The sequence below is a fragment of the Culex pipiens genome, chromosome 2 (genome assembly GCF_016801865.2).
Source record: "Culex pipiens pallens isolate TS chromosome 2, TS_CPP_V2, whole genome shotgun sequence".
Lineage (NCBI taxonomy): Eukaryota > Metazoa > Arthropoda > Insecta > Diptera > Culicidae > Culex > Culex pipiens.
Window position 1 is genome coordinate 171856924 of NC_068938.1, and position 14882 is coordinate 171871805.

Consider the following 14882-nt stretch of genomic DNA (forward strand, 5'->3'; position numbering starts at 1 on the left):
AGAAAATCCAAGGCGACTTCAATGTTCGTCTCTCGTCGAAATCCATGATAAGGAGTGAGGTGACCAAATAAGGTCAAATAAGTTTAAAACATGCATACACTCAAACCCCGATGGTTTGACACGTTTGTTTTGATAGTGTGCGTGAGCGGAAACGAAAAAGTGACCAACTACCGAGGGTTGAGTGTATGCCCCAGCTAGATGCGTCTGCAGCGTAGAGGCGTACAGGAAGTAATCGCCGGCGACTTTTCCTTGGCCAGTTCTAACGCGTCCCGGACGAGCTTGGCACCGTCTCCGGTGGACATCTGCACCAGTTGCAGCCCGGCCAGCTTCAGGAAGGTCGAATTTGTTTGCACACAGGTACGAGTCATCAGCGTGCAGCACTCCCTTCAGCGGATGAATTCCCCAGGTTCTTGAACTTGTCCTTGAGCGGCATCGACAGCACGACGGTCCAACCCGCCAATGTCCGAGTACTGCTCGGTGGGCCGTTCGTCCACCTCCATCGCCTTGACGCGCGCGTCCTTCTCGGCCAGAAGTGTCTCCAGGATGAGGTAAGAGTGCTTGTTCACGACCACCAAATCGCACGGCTTGAGCTTGTCCGGATCAACCAGGCCAATCACGGGCAAAAAGGACGTCTGCCGTGTCGAAGTCTTAATGACGGTGCGCTCGCCCTTCCGCTAGGAATCCAGCACCAGCACCAGCTCGATCGACTTGTCCTCCAGAGTTACCGCCATCTCGCTTGCTGGTGCCTTACTGAGTCCGGAACACGCACCAAATTCAACACAAAACAATGGATAATCCGGATTTACTACGACAAAGCTGCTGGCCCTGGAAATTGCCGGATGATAACAGAGCGCCAGCAAATCTCCCGGCCAGGAAATGTAATCGAGACAGATTGATTTTGTTTGTTTGTAAACAATCAGCAGTGCGCGCGTTTACGATGACAGCTGTGAAAACACTGAAATAAATTTCATAGAAGAATGGTGTATGCCGAGGTGTATGCACGTAAATATGGATGCACATACGGATCAACTTATGGAATAAATGCAAAATATTTGGAGTGACCACCTCGTGGCCCTATGTCAATTATTATCTACAACGGTCAACAACGGTAAAAAACTCGATTAAAAACCATTTCTGATCACTTTTTTCCATTTTAATGCAATATTTTTTTGACGGTTTGTTTTTGTTGTTCTTTTGTTTTTGGCCAAGCAGGCCAAATCAAAACAGATTGAGCTTTGCTGTTTGGCCTTTTGCAAGCAAAGTAATTTTATTTGTTTTTAAAGCTTTTTTCACTTTTCGCGACCAGTTTTAAGTATTTTTGTGTGAAATACAAGTCTGATCGCGATATTGAAGTGTGCATAATCGATTTTCCAGTCAGAGTTACACCGGAGACGTCCCACGGTAAGATTTTTTACAATTTGATTTTTGCCGATGTTATTAAATTTCATCAGTCTTCACTGCATTGCAGATGTGCCAATGGCAATAATTCTTCGCTGCAAGCTGCAACTGGTGAGAATGTTTCGTCGGATCTGGACCCAAACCGAAGGTCCTGCTTTATTGGAAGGTGTCCATCGAATCGACGGCATCACAGAATCGGTCAACAAATCGTCGGGCATTTTCGGCTTCCCTTGATATCGAGGCTTAGGGCCACCAGTATCGAAGTCGGAAAATCACTTGTCTTGGTCGAACTGCTGAATGCTTCCTACGAGCTGGAGGCTTCGATGGTATGAGCGGCTCACCCGGGGGAAAAAGTGTACCTTCATCGCGAAGTGCTCTAGGCAGTATCGTCGAAACGAAATTACCTGAAACGACCAAACATTGCGACACGGGATGGCGATCCGAAGAAATTTATCCGGTAATCATAGACGTTTGCGCTAGTGAATGTGTTTTCCTAATGAATTTTAATAAAAGTATGTTTTACAAATGTTTTAAACTTTTAAACATGTTTTAATGTGTAGCTATCTAGAAGAATCACAACGTCGCACGTCTTGACGGGATAGGAATTGACCAGAAATATACGAGAAATCTTATTTTGAGTAAAAATCGTTTGTTTCACCAATTTGAAACAAAGGGCCAAGCTTTGTTTCGATCTTTGTTTTGAATAACATTGTGTTTGTCCCTGAGACGATCACGGGTTCGAAAACAAAACAACTCAGTTTCCATATTGGACCTTTGAATCAAAGGGTCTAGGTGGAAGTTGAAAATAAACAAAACCGTAATAAACTTTGGCCTTTTGTAAAATGTTATTTTTTCACATAAAAATCATTCTTTTTATGGTTTTCTCGATATGTAGTGGTAGTTTAAGACTAAAGGCATCGTTTGCAGTAAAAATCCCGTCTGTTTACATTTTTGACTTTGGTCCTTTTACAATGTTTTGCTTGATTTCTATCTTTACGTTTTAAATATTTATGTTTTTTTTTTTTATTTGGAACTGGAGCCTAGATGTTAAGAATAGGAGTTGTTTTTATTGATATTGATATGGGCTATTCTGTTATGAAAAGGTCCAATAAACCGATTTTTAATGTTTTGTTTATGGGAGTTTTTGAAAACATCTTACATTATTTAATAGTAGATTTAATATAATTATTAAACAAACTATGGAGTTTTTTTTTTCGAAAAGGTCCAATAAACCAGATTTTCAGTTTTTGCTTTTAGGGTGTTTTTTAATACCCCTGACCTAGCCCCTGACTTATGGCGGTTTCAAAAACAAAAATTTTTTTTACTGAGGTAACTTGAAGTAACTGGCTATAGCTTATTATAGCAAGTCAATTCAATAAAATCTAAGATATTTGTTGATAACAACCAAGTTTGTTGATTCAAACTCAATTCAAATTTCTGTGTGTGAAAAAGGGCCAAGAAATAATTTATTATCGAAAATTGACATAAAAATCTTGTTTGAATCTTTTACGGTCGAACTAAACACCACGGTCGACCACGTTCGTTTGACAACAGTTGGTGTCAAACCATCGGGGTTTGATTGTATCATCGATTCAAGGTCAATACGCAGCTCCAAAAAAGGGGTCAAGAAACAGCGTTATGCAAAAAAGGTGCAGTGGTAATGCTACAGGCATAACCATCATGACGAAGAACTTCGGACACAAAAGTTAATGATTTTTTTATAGTTTTATTATTTGCGTTTCTTGGCCACAAAATCAATCACGAAACGGATATTTCTTAAGATCTATTTATTTCTGCTCTAAGATCTTATGGTATTTCTGCTCTAAGATCTTATGGTATTTTGACGTTGGATAACGTCTAAAGTTTTGAAACGCTTCACAGCTAATCGTAATGTCAAGATTTTCGTGCCAGTTGATTTGAAATCATTTCATCAATTAAACTTTTGGCATTGAACAATTTTTTAGAAATATTTTGAAATAATAAAAAGCCATTATCAGGACTCCAATTCACTACAGAGAGCCAGTCTGAACCATGTGTTAAAGATTTTCTTTGCGTCACAACAAATTTGAATCACATTAAACGATTTATTCCCACACATTACAAGACTTTTTTCTCGTTTTGACGTTTCTACGGCGTTCTCTCTGCCTTCCTACGGCATTCGCCACCTAGATTTCTTCGTTCCACGAAATCCCAAAACGAAAATCTATTTCATTTGCGTACTCAAATCACTCTCGACAGTCTACGAGGAAGGGACGACACAGCGGCAACAAAGATAGCTGAAGGCGGAGAAGCATCGCGGCGAAGGGGCAGACCGAACCTGGAAGGGTTCAATGTTGTTCGCGATGGGGAAATGTTTTGGCAAGGCTCTTGCCAGCCATCGGCGACAGCCAAGTAAATTTCAACAGCAAGCATTAAAAAGCCATTTTTAGGGCTCAAATTGATTACGAAAGAGTTATTCTCAATTTCAATAATTTCGCAATTATCGATTTATTACCCCCAGCGATTTATTACTCATATTGCCAAAAAGTTCAAGATGGTATGTCAGAGACATAACCGAAAGACATAGGACCAAACATTTTGAATGAGTTTTTGGATTGCTAGTGAAATCTGGGATAAGATTATTGTATTTTGTTTCATAGATTTGTCGGCAAAATTGTCCTAAATGTTCCCCCAAGGTGAATGAGGGCACCGGCAACTCCAGGTTGTGGCCACTACTGTCGAAATGGCCATTTGCAGGTTCAATATCAAAACAATGAATTTTGATACCCATATTGCAACAGCCCGTATGTTTCGGTTAATGTTACCCTGGGCCCAAGAGGAGGTTCAATATCAAAACAATGAATTTTGATACCCATATTGCAACAACCCGTATGGTTCTGTAAATGTCCCCCGGGCCCCGGGAGAACCTGCTTCGAGGGCACCAGCCAGTACAGGTTGTGGCCACTACTGCCGAAATGGCCATTTTCATGTTCAGTATCAAAAACCATGAATTTTGATACCCATATTGCCAAAACTCGTATGGTTCTGTAAAAGGCCCTCCGGACCCCGGGGGAACCTACTTTGAGGGCACCGGCCACTCCAGGTTTTAGCCACCACTGCCGAAATGGCCATTATCATGTTCAGTATCAAAAACCATGGATTTTGATACCCATATTGCCAAAACTCATATGGTTCTGTAAAAGGCCCTCCGGGCCCCGGGGGAACCTTCTTTGAGGGCACCGGAAACTCCAGGTTTTAGCCACCACTGTCGAAATGGCCATTATCATGTTCAGTATCAAAAACCATGAATTTTGATACCCATATTGCCAAAACTCGTATGGTTCTGTAAATGTCCCCCCAGGCCCCGGGGGAACCTTCTTTGAGGGCACCGGCCACTCCAGGTTTTGGCCACCACTGGCGTAAACAAAATCTTTGAACGAATTGGGGGAAGCTTCCTGACTGACCCGGCTGTGCATCCCGGGGCCGTGACCAATTACACGAGCTCGTAGTAGATTCGTTGTACTAACCCATACAACAGGGCTACAACCATTTTCACACAGTCTACTAGGTTAAACGATTTTACTCCACTGCCTAAAAGTTGCCTCCGCTGGCGGTTTTGCTCGTCCCCGGGTGTAGTTGGTCGCAGTCTTTGATGGCCTTTTCAGGTGACGAATTAAGATACATCAATCGAACATCCGTGGAAGGGAAACTCGACGCATCGAACCCAATCAGCGTGTACCATGAAACGGGAGTGTGTATGTATGGTGTGTCATTCTACGGCATTCGCACACAATTTGCCCTCTTCGGTGCTGCTCTCCGATTCTCTCTCTCTCTCTCTCTCTCTCTCTCTCTCTCTCTCTCTCTAGAAAATAAAGGTAATTTTTCAGAAGAAATCCTTCTCCGGAAGAGAGAATTAGGGGCTCTCTCTCTCCCTGCTGCTTCACCCGTTATGAGCCGACCCGACTTGTTCAGCATCTCGGTGGCAACTAAGTGGAGTGGAAAGGGTAGAACGCATTTTTATACTTCTACTTCGCTATTACTTCCCCTCTTTTCACAAGCACGCAAGATTTTTTCCTCATTTTGCCGTTCCTACTGCATTCTCTCTGCCTTCCTACTGCATTCGCCACCAAGATTTGATCGTTCCGCGATATGCCAAAACAAAAATCTATAAATATAGGTCGATTTGTCATTTTCGCAATCATTTCACTCTCGACTTTCAACGAGGAAGGGACGACGCGTCAGCAAATGAGGAAAGGTGAAGGCGAGAAACAGACACGGTAGTCTCGAGCTGGGCCGCAGTTCCCGGTCGGACGAGTCAACCAAACCGGGAATACCTGACGGCGGAGATGCTTGAGCTGAGGATAAAGTTGAAGCGTTCAACGTCGTTTCGATGGGGCTTTTTCTGAGCCAGTGCACAGTGGGCGAAATGGAACCCAAAATCGGACTTAATTGAACGCGGCTGGTTCCCTGGTATGAATAATAGTGTTTCTTATGTAAAAAAGTTCAAGATGGTATGTCAGAGACATAACCGAAAGACATAGGACCAAACATTTTGAATGAGTTTTTGGATTGCTAGTGAAATCTGGGATAAGATTATTGTATTTTGTTTCATAGATTTGTCGGCAAAATTGTCCTAAATGTTCCCCCAAGGTGAATGAGGGCACCGGCAACTCCAGGTTGTGGCCACTACTGTCGAAATGGCCATTTGCAGGTTCAATATCAAAACAATGAATTTTGATACCCATATTGCAACAGCCCGTATGTTTCGGTTAATGTTACCCTGGGCCCAAGAGGAGGTTCAATATCAAAACAATGAATTTTGATACCCATATTGCAACAACCCGTATGGTTCTGTAAATGTCCCCCGGGCCCCGGGAGAACCTGCTTCGAGGGCACCAGCCAGTACAGGTTGTGGCCACTACTGCCGAAATGGCCATTTTCATGTTCAGTATCAAAAACCATGAATTTTGATACCCATATTGCCAAAACTCGTATGGTTCTGTAAAAGGCCCTCCGGACCCCGGGGGAACCTACTTTGAGGGCACCGGCCACTCCAGGTTTTAGCCACCACTGCCGAAATGGCCATTATCATGTTCAGTATCAAAAACCATGGATTTTGATACCCATATTGCCAAAACTCATATGGTTCTGTAAAAGGCCCTCCGGGCCCCGGGGGAACCTTCTTTGAGGGCACCGGAAACTCCAGGTTTTAGCCACCACTGTCGAAATGGCCATTATCATGTTCAGTATCAAAAACCATGAATTTTGATACCCATATTGCCAAAACTCGTATGGTTCTGTAAATGTCCCCCCAGGCCCCGGGGGAACCTTCTTTGAGGGCACCGGCCACTCCAGGTTTTGGCCACCACTGGCGTAAACAAAATCTTTGAACGAATTGGGGGAAGCTTCCTGACTGACCCGGCTGTGCATCCCGGGGCCGTGACCAATTACACGAGCTCGTAGTAGATTCGTTGTACTAACCCATACAACAGGGCTACAACCATTTTCACACAGTCTACTAGGTTAAACGATTTTACTCCACTGCCTAAAAGTTGCCTCCGCTGGCGGTTTTGCTCGTCCCCGGGTGTAGTTGGTCGCAGTCTTTGATGGCCTTTTCAGGTGACGAATTAAGATACATCAATCGAACATCCGTGGAAGGGAAACTCGACGCATCGAACCCAATCAGCGTGTACCATGAAACGGGAGTGTGTATGTATGGTGTGTCATTCTACGGCATTCGCACACAATTTGCCCTCTTCGGTGCTGCTCTCCGATTCTCTCTCTCTCTCTCTCTCTCTCTCTCTCTCTCTCTCTCTCTCTCTCTCTCTAGAAAATAAAGGTAATTTTTCAGAAGAAATCCTTCTCCGGAAGAGATAATTAGGGGCTCTCTCTCTCCCTGCTGCTTCACCCGTTATGAGCCGACCCGACTTGTTCAGCATCTCGGTGGCAACTAAGTGGAGTGGAAAGGGTAGAACGCATTTTTATACTTCTACTTCGCTATTACTTCCCCTCTTTTCACAAGCACGCAAGATTTTTTCCTCATTTTGCCGTTCCTACTGCATTCTCTCTGCCTTCCTACTGCATTCGCCACCAAGATTTGATCGTTCCGCGATATGCCAAAACAAAAATCTATAAATATAGGTCGATTTGTCATTTTCGCAATCATTTCACTCTCGACTTTCAACGAGGAAGGGACGACGCGTCAGCAAATGAGGAAAGGTGAAGGCGAGAAACAGACACGGTAGTCTCGAGCTGGGCCGCAGTTCCCGGTCGGACGAGTCAACCAAACCGGGAATACCTGACGGCGGAGATGCTTGAGCTGAGGATAAAGTTGAAGCGTTCAACGTCGTTTCGATGGGGCTTTTTCTGAGCCAGTGCACAGTGGGCGAAATGGAACCCAAAATCGGACTTAATTGAACGCGGCTGGTTCCCTGGTATGAATAATAGTGTTTCTTATGTAAAAAAATCCGGGGAATCGATTGGTGATGGTTTCATCCACCGCATGAAACGGCAAAGGGTCCATTTTGCCCCAATTCCCCATTTTGTAACATTTTTTCTTGAAAATCGGTCTATATTTAGAGCGGAGGCTTTATGCGGCCTTCCAAAATGCACTTAACTTATGTGAAAATGTCCCAGGAATTCAGTAAAAATAACCACTTGCACCGCAAAAATCATCTAGGGTCCATTTAACCCCAATTCCGCTATAAAAGCATTTTTGGCCGTTTTCAAATGTTAAATCAGATTTTAAAAATCTGAAAATATTTTTATCGTAAAGATCAGACAATTTTACATAAGAATGACGATTTGCACTTGAAAGTTTGACACATTTATGTTGATATAGAAATTAAACTAAATAAAATGATTGAAGAATCACTTTTGGGCCAATTTTCCCAAACGCAGAATAAACTGCCTTTCACATACATTTTATTTTTATCAACATAAATGTATCAAACTATCAAGTGCCAATCGTCATTCTTATGTAAAATTGTCTGATCTTTACGATAAAAATACTTTCAGATTTTGAAAATCTGACCTAACATTTGAAAACGGCCTAAAATGCTTTCATAGCGGAATTGGGGTTAAATGGACCCTAGATGATTTTTGCGGTGCAAGTGGTTATTTTTACTGAATTCCTGGGACATTTTCACATATGTAAAGTGCATTTTGGAAGGCCGCATAAAGCCTCCGCTCTAAATATAGACCGATTTTCAAGAAAAAATGTTAAAAAATGGGGAATTGGGGCAAAATGGACCCTTTGTCGTTTCGTGCGGTGGATGAAACCAGCACCAATCGATTCCCCGGATTTTTTTACATAAGAAACACTATTATTCATACCAGGGAACCAGCCGCGTTCAATTAAGTCCGATTTTGGGTTCCATTTCGCCCACTGTGCAGTGTTTTTTGAAGGCTGTTGCCAGCAATCGGCGACGGCTCCAAATTTTCGAAAAAGTTATTCTGACTTGTGCATTTTTGCAGCAGGCGATTTTTCCCTCTCCGTGCTCACACACACACCCACACACACACCCACACACACACACACACAAGCGCGTATGACATTCTACCACACAGAAACAGTGGTTTCATGCTAACTCTGTGGTGAAATGATTTTTATTCGATCTTTTTTTAAATTTTTAGGGAACATTCTTAGAGGGAAATTTTGAAGGAACAACTCTTTCGTGAGATATTTGGTGGCCCTGAAAAGGGCCGTTTGTTTATCAAATCTTCCGCGAGGTGTAGTGCTTCATTCGAGCCGCTTCTCCGGTCAACGTTGAGGAAGATGTCCATGGCTTTGGTCTGGGTCAACCTGCATCAGCACCACGTTCCTAAGTGCTACTTGCGGCGGGGCTTTTGCTTCTTGTCCGTTACACTTGCGATGGTGGAGGAGCTGCTCTTCTTCTTTCCCGATGGTCTGCAGTGGCGATTCGTTCCGAAGTTCCGATCCTTCGGGGTGATGGCGGCCAGATTCGTTTCGTCAACCAGCGGACGGGCCGCGGGCTTGGCCGGTTTCCTCTCTCCTTCGGAACCTTGGCCTGTGGTTTGCTTCTCCTGCGGTGCAGCGGTTGTTCTTCGTTGTTTGTCCGTTGGGCTGCCTAGGGAAATTTTCGCCTTCTGCGCCCTCTTCTGCTGCAGCTGATGTGGCCTCGACGACGATCCAAAAATTATGAGCTGAAGTGGGGCGCAGCAGGCTGAGATTTTTGGACTGCACGCGCTTACACTCACATACACACATATGTAATCGCTCGTAAATTTCGAGGTGATTCTGATAGAGTTATCTAAGCCCGCTCTCACGCACACTAGCACGCCATTTGTTTTGCTGGACTGTACAAAATTTAACCTCAATCTTTTTCGTGTACGTACACGCAATACATACGCACGTAGATAACTCTATTCCGAGGCTGGATTTAATTTCATTTCCGTTTTGCGTAACCGTGCAGCAACATCACAGAGGAGCAGCTACATTTTGATACCTTTATTGCCCCAACTCTTATGGTTCCGCCAATTTCAAATTTCATGTCCAGTATCAAAAACCCTGAAGTTTGATACTTATATTGCCGCAACTCGTATGGTTCCGCAAATGTCCCCCCATCGGAACACGCCCGAGGGATCCGGTCATTCCGGATTGTGGCCACTACTGCCGAAATGTCAAATTTCATGTCCAGTATCAAAAACCCTGAAGTTTGATACCCATATTGCCCCAACTCTTATGGTTCCGCAAATGTCCCCTTATCGGAACATCCCCGGGGCCTCCGGCCACTACTACCAAAATGTCAAATTTCATGTCCAGTATCAAAAACCCTAAAGTTTGATACTTATATTGCCCCAACTTTTATGGTTCCGCAAATGTCCCCTTATCGGAACATCCCCGGGGCCTCCGGCCACTCTAGGTTGCAGCCATTACTGCCAAAATGTCAAATTTCATGTCCAGTATCAAAATCCCTTAAGTTTGATACCCATATTGCCCCAACTTTTATGGTTCCGCAAATGTCCCCTTATCGGAACATCCCCGGGGCCTCCGGCCACTCTAGGTTGCGGCCATTACTGCCAAAATGTCAAATTTCATGTCCAGTATCAAAATCCTTTAAGTTTGATACCCATATTGCCCCAACTTTTATGGTTCCGCAAATGTCCCCTTATCGGAACATCCCCGGGGCCTCCGGTCACTCTAGGTTGCGGCCATTACTGCCAAAATGTCAAATTTCATGTCCAGTATCAAAATCCTTTAAGTTTGATACCCATATTGCCCCAACTTTTATGGTTCCGCAAATGTCCCCTTATCGGAACATCCCCGGGGCCTCCGGCCACTCTAGGTTGCGGCCATTACTGCCAAAATGTCAAATTTCATGTCCAGTATCAAAATCCCTAAAGTTTGATACCCATATTGCCCCCACTCTTATGGTTCCACAAATGTCCCCTTATCGGAACATCCCCGAGGCCTCCAGGTGGTGGCCACTACTGCCAAGCGCTTGCGAGAAGAGCTGAGCTCCTCTCGCTTCGGTGGCAGACCACCGACTGAAGCCAGCCTTCCGATTTCCCATGGTTTTGTAGGGAAGCGGGAAGGCTAGTTCCTGAAGACGCCACCTAGTGGCGCTTGCGAGAGGAGCTGAGCTCCTCTCACTTCGGTGGTAGACCACCGACTGAAGCCAGCCTTCAAATTTCCCGTGGTTTTGTAGGGAAGAGAGAAGGCTGGCGCTCGCGAGAAGAGCTGAGCTCCTCTCGCTTCGGTGGTAGACCACCGACTAAACTAATGCTGTGGAGGGGGTGGCGTTTATATTTATATCAAAACCGTCGGCCGCGCTGCTTCTGTGATTTTCCCCTCTGCTTGGGGAAGGTGTTTCATTTTTCGGTTTCATTTCGCTTCGCGAAATTTTGGATTGCTACCCTGTATAGAGCCCTAAGACGAAGTTCTTCGTCAAAAAAACAAAGGAAAGAGAACGATTTCTTGGGGCTTTGCTTCACTCACTCTGGTTTGTTTACTCTGCCGCTGCTGCCCATTTGAAATTTTCCTTGACCGGTTCCTTCCGAAGTGCGTATACCACTTTAAGGCTAGTCTGCAGATCGGAAGGAAAGGGGTCAAGAAACAGCTTTACGAACAGCAGAACAAAGGAGAGGGAGCGATTTCTTGGGGCTTTTCTTCACCCTCTCTGACTTGCTTGCGCTGCCGCTGCTTCCCATTTGAAATTTTTCTTGACCGGTTTCTTCCGAAGTGCATACCTTACATTAAGCGGTATACCTCGCGGTATACGCACTTCGGAAGGAACCGGTCAAGAAAAAAAATCAAATGGGCAGCAGCGGCAGCGCAAGCAAGTCAGAGAGGGTGAAGAAAAGCCCCAAGAAATCGCTCCATCTCCTTTGTTCTGCTGTTCGTAAAGCTGTTTCTTGACCCCTTTCCTTCCGATCTCCATACTAGCCTTTAAGCGCTTTAAGTGATTAAACTTTACGTTTAAAAAAGTGATAGAAATAATCAACAAACAATTTCCCTCCGTGCATTCGACATTCGCCAAGCCCAAAGTCGACATAGCAAAATTTTCATTCATGAAAAACCAAACCAAAACAAAATAGTATTTTCTGACATAACGGTTCTTGGCGCTCCCGTTGATTGTGTTGTTCCGCATTCAAACGTTGCATTCCGGCGACTCTCGCACAATAATGTCGCTTTTGGGCTTGATTTCCGCGAAGTTTACGTTCATTTTCTACCTGATCGGAACCACCCTGCTGTGCGCGTTTTTGAACGGTTCGTATCGCTTCTACGAGTACTATTACGACAATCCTCCTGTGAAGACCAGCTATGAGTACATTATCGTCGGAACCGGAACGGCCGGTTCGATCATTGCGGCGGGTATTCCATCGCGGGACGTGCTCGTCGTGGAAGCCGGCTCTATGCGGACCAGTCTGATGGACGTGCCGCTGTTTCAACCGCTGCTCCAGGGAACCCAGTACGACTGGCAGTACCAGACGGAACCGCAGCGGAACGCTTGCCGGGCCCTGGAGGGTCAACGGAGCAATTGGCCTATGGGTAAGGTGTTCGGGGGGACGCACATGTTGAACAACATGATTCACTTCGACATGATGGGAAACACGGACTTTAGTGGGTGGTTCGAGACGCCGGAACTAACGAGGAAATTCTTGGATTACTTCCATCGCTGGGGAAGGGACCCGACCATTCCGGTGGAACGGCTGCAGTACGGGACGGAGTTTGGGGAGGACTTTGTGGACAGTATGCAAGCGCAGACCAAGTGCATTGAGAGGGAAAAGTTTTGCGAGAAGATGGAAGAACTTTACAGCAGGTTGTTCGCCAAGCCGAATGTAACGGCCCGGAACGGGATGCGAAGAACGGCGAGTCATTACTACTGGGAGCAGCGACGGCCAGGGCATGAACTGTTGCTGAACGCGCACGTGCTTAAGATTAATGTCGAAAATGGCAAAGCGATTGGGCTGGTGTTGGAGAAATCCAACCGTACTTATGAGATAAGAGCTTCCAAAGGGATAATTTTGTCCGCGGGAACTGTGGGAAGTCCGAAAATTCTTCTGCACAGTGGAATTGGTCCGCAGAAACACCTAAAAGCGGTTAGGATTCCTCTGGTTCAGAATCTACCCGTAGGTGAGAACCTTCAGGATCACATCACTACCGGAATGGATTTACTTTTGTGGCCGGAGAAACTTCCTCTGCGTCCGCTTGACCTGATTAGTCCACTCAACTTGTGGAACTTTTTCAATGGAAAGAACTCGTCTCTCTTACTGCCGGGGTGTGAAGGACTAGGCGGCATGCTGCTACCGGACGTCCCAAGAGGACTCATCCTAGGACTCGGATTCATGGTCATGCCGGCGGGAATCGCCAGCGACGGTGGCGCGCATCTGCACAAACTGATCAATTTACGCGAAAAGGTTTACACCCAATACTTCCAACGAATTCTCGAACAAAACCTCCAATCGGTCAGCATTCTCCCCGTCTTGCTGCAGCCCAAAAGCCGAGGCCACATCCGACTACGCGATGCCAACCCACACTCCCCACCCCTCATCGATCCAAATTACCTCCAACACCCGGAAGACCTCGATAACCTTGTGCTAGGAATCAACATCGTCAAAGAGTACCTCGAAGAGATGAACTCGAAAAAAGCCGAACTAAACCCGCTGCCCTTCCCCGGCTGCCGGAAGTTCACCTTCGACACCAAACCCTACTGGGAGTGTTACGTGCAGTCACTCACACTCACCATGTACCACCCGGTGGGAACGTGCCGGATGGGACCGAAGCGCAGCAAGAAGGCGGTCGTCTCGAACCGGGATCTGGCCGTGCACGGCGTGAGCGGGCTGTACGTGGTAGATGGATCGGCGATTCCGAAGCTGCCCACCGGGAACCCGAACTCGGCCATTGCGGCGCTGGCGCACTACTTTCTGAAGGTCAAATTTAACGTGGACTTGTTGGGGAAGTGAGAGCCTTAGGAGCTTTACGGTAAGAGTTGTTACTTTTTTACTTGAGACTGTTGAAATTGAGCCCTCCAATTTGTTACGCCGGTATGTAACGGTGTGTTACGGTAATAGCTATATTTACAAGTACTTCAATTTATAACTAATAAGTCATTTTTTGGGAAGGTTTCATATCATATTAAGAAGCAAATATCTTGTCTGATATGTTATATTTTATACATCACTTTAAACCAATGTTGATCGCATGATGTTGCCATAAATGTAAAAAAAAGACTTAAAAATTATGTAACCTTTGGCCAAAGAGTTGTTCAAAATTAAAACAAAAACTGAAGTGATTCGTTAGAAACAAAAATAAAATGTAAACATTCCAAATATTTTAGATTTTGTGTTGCTTTTTTTAAATTAAGGTGCTAAAATGTGATACTCGTAACATTGTTTCATTCTATTTCAAAAATTTATTGTTACATTAGATAAATTGTCAAAAATACACTTTTTTCTCCTCTTTGATTTTTTGTTTATGAACTTGTAAATATATCACAGCCCAAAAAAGCTAGTTTAAGAGGGGATCATCGATTAAGAGCATTTTTTTAAGAAGAAGAAAAATATAAGCTATAGCTTATACAATTGTGGAAACAGCTCGCTAACCTGTGGGTCATATCAGAGTCGAGACGATCGAAAAGAGTTGCCCCAATGTAGAAAAGGAAATAAGAGACCACCCATAATCCACGTGGACATTTTGTTGGACATCTTGAACCCCCGGAAGATTGTAAAAAGGTTTTTTTTTGTAAACTTGTCATGTTATACATGTTTAGAAAGGTAATTAAAAGACCTGTCCAACGAGTCTAAAACATTGATAATCTGACAACCCTATCAATAGTTGTGAGCACTTAAGTGTTTACACTTTTTCAAGGCCGGATCTCAGATATTTTAATGAAAACATTGTCTGGATTTATTATGCAGGCCAAGGATTGATAACTAAGAGCATGCAATGGCACTGATCTTGTTGCGTGCTCTTCGGCTGAAGTCCAGGTAAGGAACATCCTGAAAGGAGCGTAACTAACTACATCCGTAGTTCTGTTAGA

General features: G+C 44.7%; 2 protein-coding genes across 2 annotated transcripts in view; both read left to right on the forward strand.

Moving 5' to 3' along the window:
* Positions 1-14882, forward strand: part of LOC120428233 (zinc finger protein 39-like) — a 487119-nt gene that overhangs the window by 31998 nt on the left and 440239 nt on the right. The window lies entirely within an intron of this gene.
* LOC120429993 (glucose dehydrogenase [FAD, quinone]-like) lies at positions 11944-14307 on the forward strand. Its single transcript, XM_039595086.2, has one exon. The coding sequence runs from the start codon at positions 12025-12027 to the stop codon at positions 13804-13806; it is 1782 nt and encodes a 593-aa protein (XP_039451020.1). The 5' UTR covers positions 11944-12024; the 3' UTR covers positions 13807-14307.